The 20,840-nt window shown below is 48.0% G+C and overlaps 1 protein-coding gene across 1 annotated transcript in view; it reads right to left on the reverse strand.

The window, feature by feature from the left end:
• LOC144128541 (ankyrin repeat and BTB/POZ domain-containing protein 2) overlaps positions 1-20,840 on the reverse strand; it is a 116,175-nt gene that overhangs the window by 6,413 nt on the left and 88,922 nt on the right. Inside the window, exons 8-19 of the mRNA XM_077661996.1 lie at positions 16,951-17,148; positions 16,372-16,552; positions 15,750-15,902; positions 13,833-14,136; positions 13,036-13,137; positions 12,780-12,873; positions 10,708-10,991; positions 10,066-10,228; positions 5,497-5,675; positions 5,224-5,329; positions 3,001-3,188; positions 994-1,062 (exon numbers count right to left, since the gene is read on the reverse strand). Coding sequence (XP_077518122.1) covers positions 994-1,062; positions 3,001-3,188; positions 5,224-5,329; positions 5,497-5,675; positions 10,066-10,228; positions 10,708-10,991; positions 12,780-12,873; positions 13,036-13,137; positions 13,833-14,136; positions 15,750-15,902; positions 16,372-16,552; positions 16,951-17,148 — 2,021 coding nt within the window. The remainder of the gene's footprint in view (positions 1-993; positions 1,063-3,000; positions 3,189-5,223; positions 5,330-5,496; positions 5,676-10,065; positions 10,229-10,707; positions 10,992-12,779; positions 12,874-13,035; positions 13,138-13,832; positions 14,137-15,749; positions 15,903-16,371; positions 16,553-16,950; positions 17,149-20,840) is intronic.

The raw sequence follows: 20,840 nt of genomic DNA on the forward strand, positions 1-20,840 counted from the left end.
ATATAAGTTATTTAGCAGTTTTAGGAGGACACCACGAGGTGATCCAGGTATACTAATGTCTGACGCATCTTTTGAAAGAAGAAAATACGCAAGCTAAAGTTTGGTGTCCATACTCCTTGAAGTTTTCACTGGGCCGATCCTTGTACAGTGTCTGTTAATTTCAAATTTTGAATCAGTGGCACTTTGATATTGACAGTTTGGTATTTACTGCATTTTAACTGCTATACTGCTCTCCTCGTTTTGCTAGTTTTATGGCCCATGTATACTCCCTGTAGTCACCATAGGTTACATTTGCAATGACGCAGTCAAATATGCAGAGAAAGCTTGTTGCAGAAATACAGACTACAATGGTACTCCCTGTAGTCACCATAGGTTACATCTGCAATGACGCAGTCAAATATGCAGAGAAAGCTTGTTGCAGAAATACAGACTACAATGGACAGCACCAAATGAACACGGGGTGGGAGGGAAGCGTCAGACCGCTGGCAAACTTTCCTACAAGAAGATTGAGTTTTCTTTGTCTTAAACCAAGCGAAATCTTCTCTCGTGCCCTTTGTCTGCTTTGTGTTGTCGAGAACCCAGCCTTCTCTGCCCTCTCCCTACTGTAAGGTATGATGGAATCATATACAAGACAACATTGCCCTCTGCCCTCAGGAAGCCCTTATAACAATAGATACAGATGATCTCACTAAGGTAGCATTCCCAAATATTAGGGAAAGTGAAGGATATATGCTTGAAGAAAAATTGGGGGCATCTGGTGCACAGAAATGCACAAAAATAAGGCGAAGCTTGGATAAAAAAATAGCACAGCTTGGCAGCCTTCTCAGTTTGTGCAAATTGTAGTCCGATTTGTACCCTCTCTTGACACCCAGAGTGGTGCATATATGCTTCCATATTTATAGCAATAGCACTATAGCATACAGCATTTAATGAGGTTGGCTGGAGCTTTGAGCCAAACACCATTAAGTACTCAAACGATACTGTTGTACATACCTCCAGCACATCATTTTGGTCAATGTCGAAATCTTCACAGCCGCCTTTGTACAAGTATTGCATGACAAGCTGCAGGTGGAAAAGAAAATGTGTATAAGTGCCACAGGCTGACTAATCCTAAAGCTGGGTACAGTCTCCAGTGTGTCAGTAAAATGAACTCCAATTAAAGTACTGTCGATGATTTACTTTTCGCCTCTTTGCATTGCGACTAACAGTTACCATCATACTTAGGTATTTTTCTCTTCGCCGCCACTTAATTCCCTCGTTTCCCACCACTGGTATAGTTAGTGCACAGATGTTATGGAGCAAAACATCCTACACAGAGCAACTGTATCCCTTTTGGAATGGGCGTGGTGTACTTGTCTTTGCTGTACTCTTTCCCATGAAGACCCTTGCCTCATCTCCCAGGCTAAAAAGGACAGATTACAGAAATTTAAGGACCCAGTATTTTCGGTGTCAGTAAAAAAGTATGTGTTCAAGGTGTCTGATTCACTGTTCTTTCAATCGAAAGGCACTAGACGTTCCTGATGGAGAGCTTTTTGACCAGTAGATGTCCTCATGTCTATTCATTTCGATACAGGAAACAGTGATTAATGAGCGCAATAACGACTGCTTGGCAGAAAAAATGAGCAACTGAAAAACTAATCTGGACCCCATTGCCAGACAGTAAACAGACAGTTTTAGAACAGCGCAAGACCTATTTGCATTTTTCCGAAATCATATCTATTACCGTACACTGATGTACAGTTTAAATGATCCACCGTAAACCGACAGATGCAACAGTCAGATGCAAAATATGCAACCTTAGAGCCAGAAATATCTCGATTCGCTCAAGACCACAGAGATACTCCGAAGTTTTTCTTTGAATTTTTGAAGAGAATCACTTACAGTAGTGACAGTTGAACCTGTACATCTGCTGAGACGATGGTTAGAGTGTACAGACTTGGCAACTGAAAACAATTCAACTCGATGCGAAATGAAGAGAGTGCCTCTTTTAAACACATACTTTTTTTTTACATCGAAGGACGCATTGGACAGAGTGCAAACCATACTAAAATATGACAAAAGTTCGCGAAAAAAGAAAACTCTGTGCATTTAATACCAATAAAACATATTTGACCGAAATTTCATCACATGGTGGGATACATATCAATACAGCTAGTTGAGCCTATTCTTAACACCGGCAGTTATAAAGAATGCTCGCTTATTACAAACGAAGGGGGTGCTACCGTCAAAATATGCACTGAAGGGAAATGCATCTCAGACAGAATGAGCAATTTTAGCCGCACCACTTGGTTATAGCGAACTAGTGTCAAAAGTGAAGCTGCAGTGCAAGGTTGGAAGTCAACCAGAAGGAGCAACTTGAGAAGTTTGAATGCCTTACTGGCCCCACTGGTCAAGTGGCCTGCCTAGTCAGCTCTCCACATTTAATGCTGCTACCACATGCAGACAATGCACCGACACCAGACAGAGTCTGATACGTTTTGTGCGCACATGCGCTGGGTTACATTCGTTGCTGCTTAGGCCCATGAACAACAGATGATGCTGTCGAAAACCCACGTGATCAGATGCATGTGGGTTTGAGGCAACACGTTGTTGATGCAAGGCTGGTCGGACGTCTCCTGGGATGACTTTGTTAGTGCGGACATTGACATCGCAGAGACGTGCTTTAATGAAGCCAGTGTACTCGAACCACGAGCACTCCCCGACCACTAAGAGTCTGATTAAAAAGGCATACTTGCCACCAGCTGCCATTAACACTTCAACTTAGTGATATAGCATCCCTAAAGCAGATTATTGGCAGCAAAGGTCTCAGTGTGAGAACATGATCGTGCTTGTGAGCTTAGAAAGCACCGGGATTGGTCTTCAGCGCAGCGTTAGATGAAAATCTCTATTCTAGCTCGATGGCCAACCGTCGGTTGGTCGAACCCAAACCATATATGGCGCTGCGTTCAGACACTGCGGTTGGTAAACCCCAGCTGTGGCAGTGGGCGTGTGACGGCATACCTGGAAGATGTCATATCGTATGTCATTGATCTGGACGACAGGAGTGGTACCCTCGGCTGACTTGGAAGCCAGCATGGACTTGAATCGTGGCGAAGCATTCACCAGAATGATTTTATGCGCATAGAAGGCACGCCCTTCCACGCGGAACTGCACGTCCGACATCTCTGGGTTGTTCACGTACTTGGGATCTGTTCACGGAAGGAGATAAACATTGCTGTTATAAACTCCTTAGCTATGTCTGGTTATTGCTGTTAGTTCGATTTTCAACTAGGTCAAACCAAAAGCGTACTGTAAGGTATTAGATGAGTTAAGACAAGCTACTGTACAGTATTGTATGCTGCACAGCTGAAAAAAAAAATAAAACTGAAACATGAATCCTGATTCAGGTGCTTCCATGTAAATGTAAACCTGTGCACTTCTTTCGGTGAGGCAAACCTGCAAATCCATTGCATGTCAAGGAATATGTTTCCAGATTCATTACCGTATCCAATGAGGAGTGCATGCAGTAGCCTGACATACCCACCTTTCTTAAGTGCGATGTGACCCTATGCTGACGTCGAAGAACAGCATACTAAGTTCAGTGTTCCGAGCCTTCTTCACTGATCGTAAGTTCCGCAGCCTAGTGTTCCCCTCATCTTGAGTGAGTGTGCCAAGAACAACCTGTACCAATGACTATACGAGAAGCATGGCGTTCCTGTGCTCAAGTGAGCATGCTGCACCCCCAGCACCGATGCGGCACTGGCTCGGACAGCCTGCCATTCCTAGCAGCTCAAAGAGCACGCTCACCTTCGGCACAGCGGCGCTTGTGTTCCGAACCTCTTCCCACGACACTCCTATATCACAACCACTGTTTCCAGTGCAATAAAACCTCGTGTATTTGTGTATATGAAGGAAGCCGAAAAAAATGTCAGAATTAACGAATGGACCCCACAGAAAGCTGCCAAAAACCATTCACACCATTTTAAATTTATTTGCTGAAAACTTGAGAGGTCGTCATCTGCATTTTAGAGGGAAACCGCGCAGCAGTGATGCTAATTTGCAGTTCCGTCTGATGCTTTACTGCAGAAATGATCAAAAGTTTTAAAGGCCTCCGAGCCCTCCTTCACGGTGAAGCACGGTAGCAGTTGAGCCTCCGCATCATTTCATGTGAGGAAGCTCCATTGCACTAACTGCGAACGACGCGTGACGAGCGCGCAGTTTCGGCGCTCAAGGTGACTGGAAGAACCACGCAGGAACGGAAGCGAGGGAAACGCCTCGGCACCAGAATGGCGATCGCCTAAAAACGAAAAAGTCCAGCGACACGCCAACCAGCGCTAGGAAAGCGAAACCGAAACTATGCAGCCTATCTATTTTCGGCATCGTTGTTGGCACTGCACTGTGCAATTCGTGTTAGATAGATAGATACCTGAGGCCTTACCCTTTGTAACGGGCGGGCACCACTAGGTTGGGCACCCGGACCAAAAAAATAAAAAAAACGAGAATATGAAAGTGCACAAGGAAAGAAAAGAACAAAAAACGCACAAGAAAGGAAAAAAAAAACATGCAAAGGCTAAAGTCAGGAGGTTAAGGATTCACTCATCGACCTCGTTCACGTCCGACTCTGCAGTTTCGCGCGGTTAGACACAGTGCTCCACCAAAGAGTTAGTCGACGCTTGGTTCGCAGCACCCTCTCGCTCTTGTGTTTTTCACAAGATGTGGCGCTCTCTGGGGAGTGGCGAAAATTCGTCTGCTACTGATTGAAAACAAATGCACATGGGATACGCTGGCGCGATCTGGTTCCATGAGAAGCCAGCTGCACCTGCAAAGTGGCATGTGTGCTTGACAGCTCTGTCACATTCGCCTGTCACTAACATGAATGTGCATGCGCAGTAGGAGCAGGCACTTTTATTTACAACCAGTGGAACTAGAGGAGAAGCGGCGCGTATACGCAGAGCGGCCTTGTGGAAAGTGCGGATTCAGGCTCAAGGATGGCTATTTGAACGATGGCTGGCAGTTTCGGTCACACCTTGACATGAACCTCAACTGGGAGCACTAGTCCGATTTAACCAATGTGACCCCCCACCTTTGGGTCGGAATTAACAAGCATCCGATGCCATACCCATATATGGGCGTTGTCAGGGATGACGCCAGCAATCTGAATTACCTGGCTTTTCGAACCACCAGGGTCAAACTAAGGTCTTACTGTTGTCGGGCTATGACCTGAACATGGATGAAATTGCTTACCTATTCTGGCACCACCAGAAAGGGACACATCTCGAATTTCCTTGATGCTATCTTCACCATAGCAGACTGAGAAGATGTCCGCCAAAAGGAGTGTAGTACCTTCATTCTGAGTAGAAAACAGAATAGATAACGTTTACAAAAGTTTGACGCTAATGTTGTAAACGGGGCACAACTATTCATTATATGCATAACGTTCCTTCCAATACCTTTGGAGCAAACAGTCATTCTGTTCTATGAAAGACTTTCCAGTAAAAACGGTGTGCACAGACTGACCTTGCTATGCCTAAAGATGGAGAAGAGAAGGGGTAGGCAGTCTTCCACAAACTGTGTGCTGCAATCCTCAGGCCAAACATGCAGGAAGTCTTGCAGCAACTCGTCGATCGTATTTTCAAGCTGCTGTTCATGAGCCATCGTCAACGTCTGCATCCAGCAGTGTAATGTCCAAGGAACACCTGTCAAGGAACATAGAAGCAAGAACACTTAGTTCATTTGGTTCGCTAGTGAAATGTGATTTGTTTCGTTTCTTCCTTTAATGCATTATTAAAGCAGGCACGAGGATGAGAAAGGCCAAATGACAGCGGCCAAAATAGTAATTTCTAAAATGCAGTGTTTACAAAGCGCTGGTGTTATAAGCAATAGGGCAGCTTGGCGACTCCAAATAAATACCAACCCATTTAAAGCGACACCTGGATAGGTCTCACGTCAGATGCCTATAGTATCCTATACCTTGGCACATTCTGTGCCTTTCTCCGCCCGGTCTCTCACCAGTTCTTTCATAACTAGCGCCCCTGGCTTAAGCCGCAGTGCTGGGCTGTTACGATGTGTGCAGCAGACTTCCTCGGCAGCCGTGCACTTGCTGTTCATCACAGCTGAACAGTAGGAATAAGCTTCCTCTATGCTCTAAAAAAAATATAAGCTGCTATTTTCTGTTTTAATCGTGATCGCAGTCCCCATTGCCAATTGTGTAAAGTTAAACGGATAGTGAACAAAAGGTCTGTCATGGAGATTTCTGGCCCAAATGATAGCTGTGGCACTGAAAGTGACCAAACAAAACTCTTGAAAAATAAATAAGCAGAAAGTAGTTATTTTAAATATTTCTCAAGCCGCCGCACCTAGCGGCCGCCTCTGAAATCTCTCACAATTAGAGATGTGACGTCAGCCTTACCCATCGCAAGCCATCACCAGCATGGACCGCACGAAAGTAAACATGTTTGGTGTGCTTTTGCTTCGTTGTACAGTTCATTTCGTTCGGGTTGCTCATGTGCACGCTTCAAGGTTCTCTGCCTGCATTCTGTGGCTGTACACTTTGGGTGACTACTTGCCTGATTCAGTCAGAATTTATCGGGATTAAGATGAATCCATTCCAACTTGCCCAGTTTTCTGTTCTCGGAAATCCCCATCGGCTGCAGCGACGGCGAACCAAAAAAACAACATTTCGCAGAGACTGTACCAGTAGCGCCATCTGGTGCCCGCCAAAGGAAGGAGTGGGCGGGGGTTCCTAAACTGTGCACTGCCAAGCAGCTTGCCTATGGCGTTGCTGAGGGTAGGTGTAACGCAATGCCCGCTAGATCGTGGGCACGCCCGGCAGCCGCTCACAAAATGCCCAATATACAGCCATCCGTTTAAAAATAACCGGAACCATGACAGTATGTTGAGTAATAGTATCTTGCGAATGAAAATCTAGCGCTTTCTCAGTATTTCCAGATTTTTATTCAGTATCTCTTTAACGTGATCTACCTTATGTTATAGAAAAAAAAGGAGGCGCTTGTATGACTTTTATGACTGACAAGCTGTCGAGAAGCAACTATGCCAGGGTCGCATACCGTCTCTCCACCTGACTGCCACTTGCCCTTCGGATCATCTGCCAGGCCCTTATGAAGCATTCGCGTCATCCTCAAACGCATACCCACCTGCACTAAGCCACCCCCGCAAGCACTCGCAAAAGCTCGCATAATATCATAATCCCTTTCAGCGGCTATTGTACAATCTATCGACGTCACTAAGAAAGGACGTACAGTGGAACCTCGTTACAACTCGCTTAATAGGACACTGAAGGCCACACTGCTCTCACTTTCTTTTTGTTAGTAAATTCCGATAGTTCAACATTTTGTGGCTTTGTTGACGCTTGTCCGGCAGTGAAAAGTGCATTTATTGCTGAGAGATTTGGATTCGAAGTTGAAAAACTGGACCCGCCGCGGTGGCTCAGTGGTTAGGGCGCTCGACTACTGATCCGGAGTTCCCGGGTTCGAACCCGACAGCGGCGGCTGCGTTTTTATGGAGGAAAAACGCTAAGGCGCCCGTGTGCTGTGCGATGTCAGTGCACGTTAAAGATCCCCAGGTGGTCGAAATTACTCCGGAGCCCTCCACTACGGCACCTCCTTCTTCCTTTCTTCTTTCACTCCCTCCCTTATCCCTTCCCTTACGGGCATGGTTCAGGTGTCCAACTGGTCCAATGATATATGAGACAGATACTGCGCCATTTCCTTTCCCCAAAAACCAATTATTATTATTATTATTATTGAAAAACTTTTTCCCGTCACTACGATTCAAACTCTGGATTCTCTCATGATGAAATGGGAGAAGAGGAGAAAATGAGGACGCCGTGATTGCTGAAAGCGAGCGCTGCGCTATTGCCTAGCAGCAGCCGAAATGAAAACTATACTGCTGGCCGGATGTTGAAGGCCTCTATCAGCTGGCTTCATTTACATTTGCACCAACGTTACGATGGATCACGTTCCCGATTCCAACAAAGAAGTTCTCGCGAACAAATGCGGTCTGCATTCAGCAGCCCCAACCCCACACAGCGTGTGATACTTTTGAGGGTTGAGGCGGCGGGTCTCGGAAGTGCTAGCACCGAGAAGTCAGCAGCGTCGCTGTCACCGCCGAGCCACCGTCACGACTAATGTGTAGCAACTGGTATGTGCGGGCATATTTAAATTCTGTAATAATAGTCCTTGTAGAGCTGGTTACGCAGCCCAGCGTCTTGGAACGTCGATGAGGCGAACACACCGAGCGGTGTGTTTGCTCACGTGGAGGCACGTTGAACATTGGCTATACACAGTTCCTTTTCCTTGTCGCAGTTGCGTGCCGTTGCACGAACTTCGTCCGAGGAGCACTTAGAGAAACACTTGGAAATCGAGGCACATAACGAAACCATGCAGGCACGCAGAACGCATAGGTGCGAAGCACCTCAAAGCATACCGAAACTCAGCTGGCCGCCTGTTGCGCCGCCCATTGCAGGTTTTTTTTTTTTACTTCCAACAATCAGGTTGTCTTTTTCCTTCGTCAAGTGAAAAAAGTGCACTGGTGGTTTCAAAATAAAACTTATGCACTTCAATATCGATAAAACACGTAACCTTCATGAACGTTTGTCAGCCTGAGATCTGTGGACTCTTCTCCTATTTCATCATCACACTTGTACTTGCGAGTTTCACCTGTGGCGACGATACCTGTATCTTGGTTCCTGCTCTTTTCTGCCTTACAAGAGATTAGCTTTTCAGAAAGAGTGGTGTTTTTTTGTGTTTAGGAGCTGGTATTCCATTGGTGCAAGCCAACTTCAATTTCTGCTCAGTGTCCCTTTAACATGAATTTCCAGTTTGTTTGAATTTAGGTGTCTGTCACAATCACGTGGATTTCAATGAGCGAAAACTCATTGAAATACACGCGGCAGTCCTCCACAGCACGGCGGCAACCCTCTGGCTCTCCGGCACTGCAACCAGCGGCCACGCGCCAGTAACCATGGTAACTGACCACTGGAATGAACGGCATGAACACGCGGTTGCAGAGGTTTCCGACCCGTCTCCGCCTCGTAACCACGACGGCGCACTCTGAAGGCCACTATAACATACCAGTCACTCGTCCTCCTCATAGCTGCTTCTCCAGCGCCACATAATAACAGGGAAAATGTGCGACAAGCCGCCGCAAGATTGATGCCCGAGTTCCAAAATCGAATACATGAAACGAAACGCGCTTCGCCACCGGCCGTTTCTGGACATCACTGCCAAGCCTGAGGCCGATAAATGATGTCTCATGTTTCCATCTCTGGTTGGCATCATTTCAAGCGGTGTCAAACGGGGCGCTTGGCCATGGATTTTACATTGCGCACGAAAAGGCCTATTGCTCGCCGGCACACCTCCATTGCAGGTATCTATCCATGCAGAGCAGCACAGCCCTTCGTTTCATTCGCACTCCCTTTACTTCAAGTTCCGTGTAATTCGAGTGAAACTTCGGTCCCTAGCTTCGAGCTCGAATCATGGAGGTTCGAAGGAAATGCAAATACGACGGCCAATAAACAGTGGCAAATAATTAGTGGTGCAGTTGCCTGAAAGCCAGTTTATCGTGTCCTTCTGTGTGGTTTTGTATGCGGGCTGCCAGTATAGCGGGTGATGTGGCCTTTTGTATCATATAAGGAAACAAAGAAGCAGAAAGTCTTTGCGCTCATGATGCACACATACCCATAAATTCTGAACCAGTGCATTTTTAAATGGGAAGTTGTTTATGAATCCAATTTTCCTCATATACCATAAGACTCCGCTATACCAGTCAATATATCTGCAGATCTCTCCTCGGCATGTTTGGTTTTTTTTGCCATTAACGTTTTTGCTGTCATCAAAAACGTTCCCTATTGGTTTTCTATAGTGGATTTAACTCCTCGATGCAAGCGATGGACAAACTTTAAAAGAACGATTTTGCTATGTAATGGAATAATATACCATCGCCTTCAATATTTCCATAAAAGTACCTTACAATGTTCCACATTTGCCTCTCAGTTAAAATTTGATGCCCTTGAATCCTGGACTTGTCAGCGCTTCAAGAAAGATTAGATTAAAGATGTTTGCGTACCTATGCTCCGGAGATCCAAGGTGACTTCGAGGTACCCGTTCTCTGCACTCTGGTACATGGCTTCCTGTAGGGCCTTTATGTGAGCTTTGCTCAAGGATTGGCCGGCCTTTCGCTGCTGCGACTGCTGCCCACTTCCTTCAAGCCCTTCGTCCGGGTTCGAAACCTAGCAGCAACAAGGAGAAAGACAAATGGCAAAAAGTTATATTTGCAAGCTTACTCTGGACGTTTTAAAATGCAGTAAGAAACTGTACCGTATTTACGAAACGTGCATTCTACGGGCAGATTACCTGTATGCCGAATTATCCGAAGGCGAATTAAAATGTTTCTTTCAATAAAAAATCTCAAATTTCTGCTTAGAACAGGCTAATATATATAAGCACTTAAAGAGAAATTTGTGACAGGTCCTGACAGAAGGACCCATTGTAGGCATGGCGTGGGGATGCGAGCTAAGTACACTTCCAGAAGACAAGAATCATCGATGCACCGGTCGTTAGTTTCCTTTCTTTTGGTTAGTAATGGAACCAAAAAATGGGCAATGCTTCTAAGTGGCCACACACAGAGTAGCAAGGACTTCTATAGAGCGTATTTTTTTCCCAGGTTCCATGCATGTGCTGCCCCTGTGCAAATATAGCCCGTCCAGACCTTGCTGCTTTTGATGGTCCTGCGGTCGGTAGTTCCAGGCGCTGCTCCTTCAGCCAAGATCTCGTGCAGTGACAACACATCTCCTTGGTCGTCGGCCTCCGGCAGTGCCCGATGCGCCAGCAGCCGCCGAAGGGCGCTGCGACGACCGTGTGCTGCTGCCACGGCCGCCGCGCCATAGCATCCACGCGGGTGCGCGCCGCCGTAGCTCTGAGCGTCCAGGAATGGAGTGGCACAGAAGGGTTTGGCGCCATACGACAGCAATACGCCGATTAGCTCCAGATGACCTGCACGGAGGGATCGCAAAATTTGGGGGACGCTTAAGCTTCACCTTTAAGAGCTGGACGCAGTAGCACTATCAGGTCCCGCTCGCATCGCCTGCGCAACACTCACAAAGTGACCTAATTCCTAATTAGCATACTCATGATACGCATACACGTGAACGTGTTAGCACAGTTCAAAGTCAAAGATCATAACGCATTCACTAGGTCCACCTCATCCAGCTTCAACCAGCGTGCCTTTGTGGCCTAAGGGTAGCTTGCCCGTCTCGCAATCCAAAGGTCCTGGGTTCGATTCCCACCCAAATGAACTCATATTTCTTTTCAGCTCAAATACTTGTGGTCAAAGAAACCTCTCTAATGAGTTTGGTATCAATCTGAGCATTTTTTTACTTGTTCCTCACTTTTATTAATTCTTTGCTTCCATTGAGATTTTTCGCGTACGGCCGACGACGACGACAGCTTTTCTGTGAAACGGGAGCTTTGACGCTATTGCATTAAAGTTAGTTGCGGCTCTTTCTGAACCCCGAGAAGAATACTACTTTCGCTGCTTCAGCATACAAATAACGCTCGTGCCGTTGACTATAGCCCCATTCTTTTAATGTGTTAGCATTAGAACCCCCGTTAGCGCGAAAAGTGTTAAGTGTTGGCGGCGTGTGAAGGCTCATGGGAGAGGAGGTAAAAAAATTAGAGGAGTGAGGAAGAGGGTAGGAGGAAATGCAGAGAGGGGGAGTCGGTGGGAGGCGACGCGTGGCGAGAGGGAAACCGCTATCGCTGACCAGAGTCGAGGGCTGGGAAGAATGGCGCAAGGGGATATGGCATGGCACACAATGATTGATGGACTGGACCGCACCACCGTCAGAGGAATACTAATGCTAACACATGCTCTGCCACATGAATTGAATTGATCATCTGTGGCTTTTTTATTTTTGAGCAGGTGTACATTTAATTGTTCACAAAGGTAAATTGCTTGCGTTAAACCTCTGAGAATTACAATGAGGCAAGAGCTAGTGTTCATAGGAATTGTGCACAAGATTTATTCATTTGTTTCTTACATTCTGCAGTCATTTAAAGGGACCCAGAAAGGGGGTCTCAATAAAGGTGCGATATGTCTGGGATGTTAAAAGACGACAGTTCATAATTATCCCCCAGCAAAAATTATTTTAATGCGTTTTGTGGAAGCTGAGTTATATGCAGACAAAATTTGAACTTCCGCGTCTTCGTGCCTTTCCCCCTCCTCTCGCACGCCAAAACGGCGGCGCTCCTCGGCCGGCCCCAGTCACTCGCCCGCTCCCCTACCTCCGCCGGCTGCGGCGCGCGCGGAGTGGCCGTGGCAGCGCGTGACGTCTGAGTTTGGCGCTGTGAACCAATGACAACCCCCGGCTGCTGACGTCATTTGCAAGATGTGACGTCGTCTGCCAGGTTTTCGTGCGAAAGCCCGGCACCGCGCGTCGCCGCGAGGTGCGAAAGCGGGAATTTTTAAAAATGTATTGTAAATTTCCCGCCCGCTTCTGAGGTCTCGTATGCGGCATGGACGCTCGGTGGCCTGTACTCTACATAGTGCAAGCATTTTAAAGCCAAGCCCAAACACCCCTTTCTGTGGCCCTTTAAGACTAAGCATGATGGTAGTGACCGGACAAAAAATGTAAACTGTTATCTTCTGGGATCTTTAGTGGTCAAGTAAAAGCTGCCATCACGTGCCTTCTTTTCCAAAAGGTCGAGGACAAGTAGAAAACTGGCAGTTTTGGTTAGCACGAACTGTTCTTGTTAAAGTAAAAACGAAAGAGAAGTGCTTACTGAATGCAACAGCCAACTGAAGTGGCGTTTCCGTCACCTTCTCTTCATTCGGCGCTTCACTTCCCTCCACATTGGCCCCCTTCTCCAGAAGGATCTACGCAGAGGATTCCATGCATCAACATTATGCGAAAATGCTTGTTTACAAAGTAAAGCACACATTGAGATATAAGCACCAAACAGAATCCTCGAATGGTGTCTTGAGACAAGTACAAGTACTGCCCAAACGATGACACGTGGAGACAAATGAGCCGCTCACCCTGACAGTGGACACCATTCCCTGCGTGGTGGCGAAGGTAAGCGCTGTCCAGCCCTGCACCTCCGGGATGGCCAGTGGACACTGGGGCGTGCAGAGTGGCGCCTGTGCAAAAGTGGCTTAGCTTGAGCTACTGATGGAGAAACTCAGAAAGAAAGCTCTACCAAAAACCAGCGATGCATCTCTCCATCATCTGCAGCTTTTTTCATGTTGTTCTGAGCTCAGTGCAGACTGGAGCAAGTACAACATCTGTCAAAAGTTTAGAGGCCAAGGGGTTTGTCTCAGGCACGTAGCCAGAAATTTTTTTCGGGAGGAGCCCGAGGCAGTCGTATAGGGCGAAGAAGACCGGGGGGGGGGGGGGCATGCCTAACAAGAACACTGTTGGGGGGGGGCCTTGGGCGCTCCCCTTGAATACGTCTCATTTGATTTTAATACCTTAAAGACCCACTGGGAGTATTACATAAGGGTGGGGGGGGGGGCGTTTCAAATATGATGAGATGAACACTCGTCAGCTCCCTCCCCCAAAATAAAGACTTCCACGGATGCTACCAGAGCCTCACTACACGGCTTCGAAGCAAACATCCTTGCACTTCTTACTTTTGACAAAGACTGCCACTACGATCATTCTATGACAAATCCCCAAAATGCTTAACCATCCGCTTACTGCACTTGCAAGGCAAATGGTTCACTGCCGCTTAGATTTCCCGCAACTAAGAGCCTGGCGAAGTTCAGCTTGCGAGAATGGCGGTACTGAATGCCACGAATGAAGGAGACAGCATTAAACGGGAAAGTGCGAGCACCTCGGCGTGTATGTCAGCTCCTGCTTGGACAAGCAACCTGGCGGCGGCTTCGTCTCCTCTGGCGCAGGCGAGCATGAGCGGCGTTAGTCCGCGCTGGTCCCTCGTGTCCAGTCTCGTCGATGCCGGCAGCAGCGCCAGAGCCTGAGATATGACGCCTGCCCCAGCGCCTGGCTGTCCGCACAGTGACAGCAGCCTGAACGCCAACTCGGTTTGAAGCTGACGAGCCCAGTCTTGTGACTGGATGTCGTCCACGCCTGTCGCGGAAGTCGGCCGCCGCAGTAGAAGGCGTTCCTCGTGAAGCTCTCTGCAAGAAAGGGCGACGCGATATTGCCACGTGCCTCACGTTCGCCGTTCAAGCACGAACCGGCGAAGTGCATGCGAGTGCTTTTAACGCAAGCAGCGTAAATAGACAAGGTGCTTAAAATGATACTCAAACTACCTCGAATGACCGTACTACCTCAGTGCGTGTTTTATTGTGACATTATTAAAATCCTCATTCGGAAAAAAAAATGTCGCCAGTCATAAAATTCGTCCATTAGTTGAAAGTGACGTCACCAGGCGGGACAATCTCCATTGGCTGGAGGAAAGCGATGTCACCAGAGTGGATAATTCCTATTGCTTGGAGTCAAGTGACGTCAGACTACAAGCGGGCAGACCATTGTACTTTCTATTCACGATGGTCGCGCTCAATCATACTTGACTTCCAGGCAGAGGATGTCTGTTTAGAAGAGTACCTGTGCCGTTGGCCTATTAAGCATCGTTCACCTCGTGTCGCGAGTGTCTGACCACTCTTGCCCTAAGATGTTCCACTTGTATCCATGGATTATATTCAGTAAATCAACGGAACTGGCAAATCCAATGTCTCCCTGAGAAAAAAAAAAGTGGCTGTGGCTCAACTCACCTGAGCCAGCTAGGGTATACAGGGCGAAAGGTGCACTAAAGAGAAATCTGAACTCGCCTTTTTACCGCGGGAAATCTATCAACACGTTCTGGGCATTCTTAGAAACTTCGAATTATTATCCTGTGCGGCCGACTGCCCTAATTAAATCGGATTAAACGTCCCGGCTCCCGCCTTTTTCTGAACTGAACGCGGTAGGTAGGCGGAGTCAACCAACGCGTGGAGAGCCTTTCAGCCAGTCCAGTGGCGGCTTCGCTTTCGCATTTATTTTGTTTGGGTTTCTGTGAATAAACAGTTTCAGTCACAGACAATATAGCCGCAAATTAGGCCCACGGAAATAAAAATACACGTGGACTCTGATTTACGTATCACTCCGCCGATGGCAGAGCGGTAAGCCGCCGCGGCACTGACTGACGCGTTGGTTGACTCCTCCTATCTACCGCGTTGAGTTGAAAGAAACAGCGGGAGCCGGGACATTTAATACGATTTAAGTAGGGCCGCACAGGACAGTAGTTCGAAGTTTCTACGAATGCCCGGAACGTGTAGATCGAATTTCCGCGGTAAAAAGACGAGTTCAGATTTCTGTTTAGTGCACCTTTAAGCATGGTTAGACAAGGTTTAGCTTTGGTTCATCTTTATTTTTTCAGGACTTCAGCGAGAACAAATTGTTTCAGCGAGAAAATCACGTGATGCATCACGTGCCATAAGTGCAAGAGCGAGTGTCGAGAGCAGCGGTAGTCGCAGCGGCGGACGTGGCCGCAAGCGCGAGAGCGAATCGTGCGACACATCGCTTGCCACAGCTGGCGAGGGGAGCGGCGGCGGTCGTGACGGCCAAGCCCGTAGCTGTGGCGTCGATGAAGATCGAGGCAGCTGCCACGCGCGATTTTGCTCATGCGGCGCGCCTCCCATTAGAGGTCAAATCCAAGAGCCAGATGACCTTCAGGCTCAGCATGAAAGGAGTAGAGCTTTTCGCTCTAAAAGTGAATACGATGAAAAACGCGCTGAAGGCGGGGGCTCACCCGATGGCCCGCACGGGGCAGTCAACACCAGGCAGCAGTAGGCGGGCAGCCTGCATAACATCGTCCTGGTCCACAAGGGACGAACGCCGGTACTCGGCGTGCGCGTGTGCCACCCGCACCCACTCCACCAGGGGAGGAAGCACCTGGTACGGCCTGGACGGCAAAAGAAAAACGCACCTTTGACATCACCTTCCTGTTCTAGCAAGCTTGCAGTACAACGGTAGAGCTATTAATATTGACTCCATAGGAAAACAAGCAACCACTGCGGACCTGTCGGAAATCAGTAGCTTGTGTAGACTTTCCAAGGAAAAAAAAAACTTGCCACGCGCCTGTCAAGAAAAAAAAAGGGAGGAGGGAGGGCTCTCACCTCCTACATTAAAATTCTTGCCTCTAACAAGAACTTATCGGATAAAATTCGCAACAACAGCCTGACAGTCTTATATGTAGCCGCATTAAACTTCCACTTTAAATTATAGGGTTACCGAATGCGTTTACACTGCCCCTAAAGATCGTTGTTTACTGCAGCTGGAAAGAAAAGACAGACAATTTGCTAAACTCTTTGCAACGAGGCCTCGTGACACACAGACTTTTAAATGAGTACCACACAAGAGGAGCACGTTACCTCTCGTAGATAAGCTCGGGCCCCGCCGAGCGCCTGGACGATCCGTGTTCAGCGTGCTCGAGCTGCGAACAGCGCATGTAGTGGTATAGCGCGTGCACGGCTCCAGGGCCCCAGCTGAGCGGGACCCGCTGCGATCCGGTACGGCTTCGGTACAGCTGGGTCACTGCTCCGAGCAGCTCGCCTGCGCACCACCGCGAGAAGAACGCGAGGTTCACAATGTCAGTGTGGGTGCACTTTCTTGGGCCACGACCAGAATTGCAGGATGTACGAGGACAGCACGAGCGAGAAACACAAAGGTACAAGGCGCCTTACGCAGTCTGCATGTCACTTGAAGTTCCTGAATCTGTGGCACATTTAAACGATCTAGTGAAGCTTTAACCACACCTTACCAAACTATGCTTCACTTATCACTGTAGCAAGCTCTGGGTATACAGCCTGGCTGGTTGCACGCCCTAGGCGCTTTATATCTTTATGCATAGTAAATGCAACCCTAACATTCGCTCGCTGCCCTAGGGCGGAGCATAATTGGACACGCCCCATTCAGTGCTCTTCTTCAGGGAACGCCCGATATATACTCACTCAGCTCCGCGATGCTCCCGACGCATGTGGTGAGGAAACTCTGCTCGTGGGCATCAGAGGTGGCGGAAGAGGCGGCCCGGTGGTGGTCATCCTTGGGAGGCTGCTGGCCCGGCTGCTGGTGTTGAGGTTGCTGCGCCTCGGGGCCCTGGCCGCGACCGCTGGACGGCTGCTGTGGCCAGCGGGGCATCGACATAGCGCCTGCGCGGAGATACAGACACAACGCGTGAGCCATTTGGCTCCTTTGCGGCCCACGCTTGTCGGCGGATTCTGAGAGCGGATAGGAAAGGGGACCCACCAGCACCACAGCCCAGCAGTAGTACAGGGCTTGAACCATTAAAACAATTGCGTAATAATAATAATAATAATAATAATAATAATAATAATAATAATAATAATAATTGGTCTTGGGAGAAAGGAAATGGCGCAGTATCTGTCTCGTATATCGGTGGACACCTGAACCGCGCCGTAAGGGAAGGGATAAAGGAGGGAGTGAAAGTGGAAAGTAATAAAGTGGTGCCGTAGTGGAGGGCTCCGGAATAATTTCGACCACCTGGGGATCTTTAACGTGCACTGACATCGCACAGCACACGGGCGCCTTTGCGTTTTGCCTCCATAAAAACGCAGCCGCCGCGGACGCGTTCGAACCCGGGAACTCCGGATCAGTAGTCGAGCGCCCTAACTACTGAGCCACCGCGGCGGGTCATCAATTGCTTAAATCTTTTGTTATGATTCATTCCACCATGCTCATTTAAATGCCGTTTTATTACTGTTGTGTTTTGGTTATTGTTTGTCTTGCGTGATGTTTCCCCATATGTAAAGCCGACATGGGCCTCTAGGGTAAATGAAAACAAAACTTTAAAAGCCAAACTTGTCGCCGCCTAAACGCACATAGGTCTGTATAGTGTTATGCCCGGGATTCCGTCCAGCCTAAGTGGATTAAAACGCGGACTCTCGCCCGGCGTAGCCACTGCAGCGGCGACAGCAAGCCTCCCCTGAAAGCAGCCAGCGCAGCTCTGCCAGTGCACCCTCATCGGCATGACGAAGCTAGTTGCCAAGGCCAGCCGTAATTGACCTTCCCGAGAGGACCCGGGTGTCAGATGGATCCAGTCACCGTGTTTGGCCTTGCCTTCCGTCGTCAAAGGTGCAGCTTCCGCAGGTTTCCCTACCCCGTGTGGCCTTAGCCTTGGACTAAGAACGAAAACCACGCAAAGGACGATACACAGGGAAGAAGTAGACAGGACGAGCGCGGACTTGCAACTGTTTATTGAAACACATCTTCCTTCCATCACCAACCCTACGCATGCGCAACAAGCAAACTCTATCTTATCGAGTTCAAGAACTTCAGCTCCTTCAGCTCCGTCCTGTCTACTTCTTCCCTGTGTATCGTCCTTTGCGTGGTTTTCGTTCTTAGTTCATGGATTACCAACTAGCCCCCCATCGTACACTCCTTAGCCTTGGACTTGTGGTCTTACACTGCGGGCCACACGTGCGACCTCCTGAAGACCATGGGAACGCCACTCGCGGACCTTCCGGTGTCTGCGCGACATAGATGGCATCCTCCTCACCCTCAATACTCAACACGTGACGGGAGCGTGTTCCCTAATGAGAGAGTGTGTAGTAAGTGCCAAAGTGAACTTTTCAAGACACGCCTTCCTCGGCAGGCCCGGCCTCCACCTAGGGTTTTCGGCACCAAGTGCGGCCGAGAGGCTTCCTCTCACCGAGACTCCCTTCTGTTAAGGGGGGATGAGGGTCTTAAAAACCTGTTGAAACTTGGCACACAGATGTATCATATAATGCTGATTTCAAATACGCATTTAGATTTCAAATATCTCACCTGGAAATAAATTTATAGCAAAATAACATCCCAATTAGGTCATTTCTTACTGGCCTTTCTGATAATTTCTCAGTTAAAGGAAGCTTTTTAACAATATGTAGACATTTTCAAAGATCCACTGCACATCCTAAAGCTTTCCTTTTTCCTTTAAACATGATAGATTAGCAATTGGGCCAAGTGTGGGATAATTACTGCCACATTGCTTTTTCTTTCCAACTTTGTTATCCATTTATGATCAACAAAACAAATTTATAGCCATTTTATTAGCTTTAGGATGTGCTTTGGGTCTTTGCAAATGTTTGCTTATTCTTAAAAAGCTTTCTTTTACTGATAAATTACTATAAAGGCTCGTAAGAAATGACCTAATTAGGATATGTTAATTTGGCATATTTTTCCTTTCAGGTGAGATATTTGAAATCTTGATACATATTCAAAATCAGCATCCTATGATATACCTGCGCCCGCCGCGGTGGCTCAGTGGTTAGGGCGCTCGGCTACTGATCCGGAGTTCCCGGGTTCGAACCAGACCACGACGGCTGCGTTTTTATCTAGGCAAAACGCTAAGGCGCCCGTGTGCTGTGCGAGGTCAGTGCACGTTAAAGATCCCCAGGTGGTCGAAATTATTCCGGAGCCCTCCACTACGGCACCTCTTTCTTCCTTTCTTCTTTCACTCTCTCCTTTATCCCGTCCCTTACGGCGCGGTTCAAGTGTCCAACGATATATGAGACAGATACTGCGCCATTTCCTTCCCCCAAAACCAATTATCATTATTATTATATACCTGCGTGCTAAGTTTCAGCAGCAAGATACGTTAACAATTAAGAAAAAAAATTAAGACCCTCATACCCCCTTAAGACGTTCCCTTTTGCCGAGAGACACTCTCAGTTGCTCCTTATGTGTACACAATGAGTATGAAGTTTTCATCGTCCCTTCTCTGGCACGACCGCGTTACCTACATGAGTACCAGCAATAGTCCACGTAACAGGACACGCGACTCCAAGACAGAACGCGTTTTATTGCGACGGAAGGTGCCATATCTGTGAAACCATCCGAACCAACTGGTATTCATTTCCAGAAGCGGGAAACTCAAGTCGCCACCAGCGAAGCACACCTAGATCTCTTCTACAGGAATACGACCATAACGCAGTCAGTGCCTTTGTCTCGGACATTCGATCGACAAGAGGACACAGTGACGAATTACTTCAAGACGCTCTAAAGCCCGACACGCAAGGCCTTCTACTTATTAAACGCCTGCAGGAAAAGGATACGTGGGCGATGGGCGACTTGTCATTGTTCTGTGTAGGACGTGGCGTCCATCTGATAACTGGTTAGCCGACCGGGTGCCGTGCTCTTATGAGAGAACTAGCTAGATCACACGCAATTAAGTGCTACACGTCCTCTGGTCGTATATCTGAAACAATTTAAACGCCCCAACACAACACACATGCTCGCCTTGGTTTCAGTAACTGCTGGTTTCCATCGTATGCGATGCTTGAGTTCACTTAAGCGGGAGGGAAAAAAACTTTATCGCAACGACACCACTCTTAATCAGCACCTTCTATGCTAGTACAAAGACGGCGTCTTCATTTCTAATGGGATAGGCGCCATTTATCCTCCACAGCTTGCTTCTTCTGCAACAGGTAGTTTACACGCTGTGGAGATAGTAGTCACGCCACGACACTTCGCCATTACGTATTCAATGACCGGCCGTCTTCAGTAGGCGTGGCCCGAGCTCGAGTATAACGTGTAAGCGCTGTACGCTTGGGAGTGCCCCAGACTACAAGATGCAAATTCCTTCCCGTCGAGTTGAATGCGTAATAAAGTCCCGCCAGAACCAGATAGTAGCGTCGGGCGGAGCTGAGAGCGGCTACGTTTCTGCTATCCAGGTACCAGCTCCACCACAGTCACTGCGGATTTCTGAGCCGAGGCGAACCAAACGTAATCCCCTCGAGCCGTATTTCCTTACCCGCCACTAACAGGCTGCTGAAGCAGCCCTACTCCTCTGTTAGAAAGTGCGCGTGGTCACCGCGAGGTATCGCCGTGTTTGATGACTGAG

The sequence above is a fragment of the Amblyomma americanum genome, chromosome 4 (assembly GCF_052857255.1).
Source record: "Amblyomma americanum isolate KBUSLIRL-KWMA chromosome 4, ASM5285725v1, whole genome shotgun sequence".
NCBI classification, from domain to species: domain Eukaryota; kingdom Metazoa; phylum Arthropoda; class Arachnida; order Ixodida; family Ixodidae; genus Amblyomma; species Amblyomma americanum.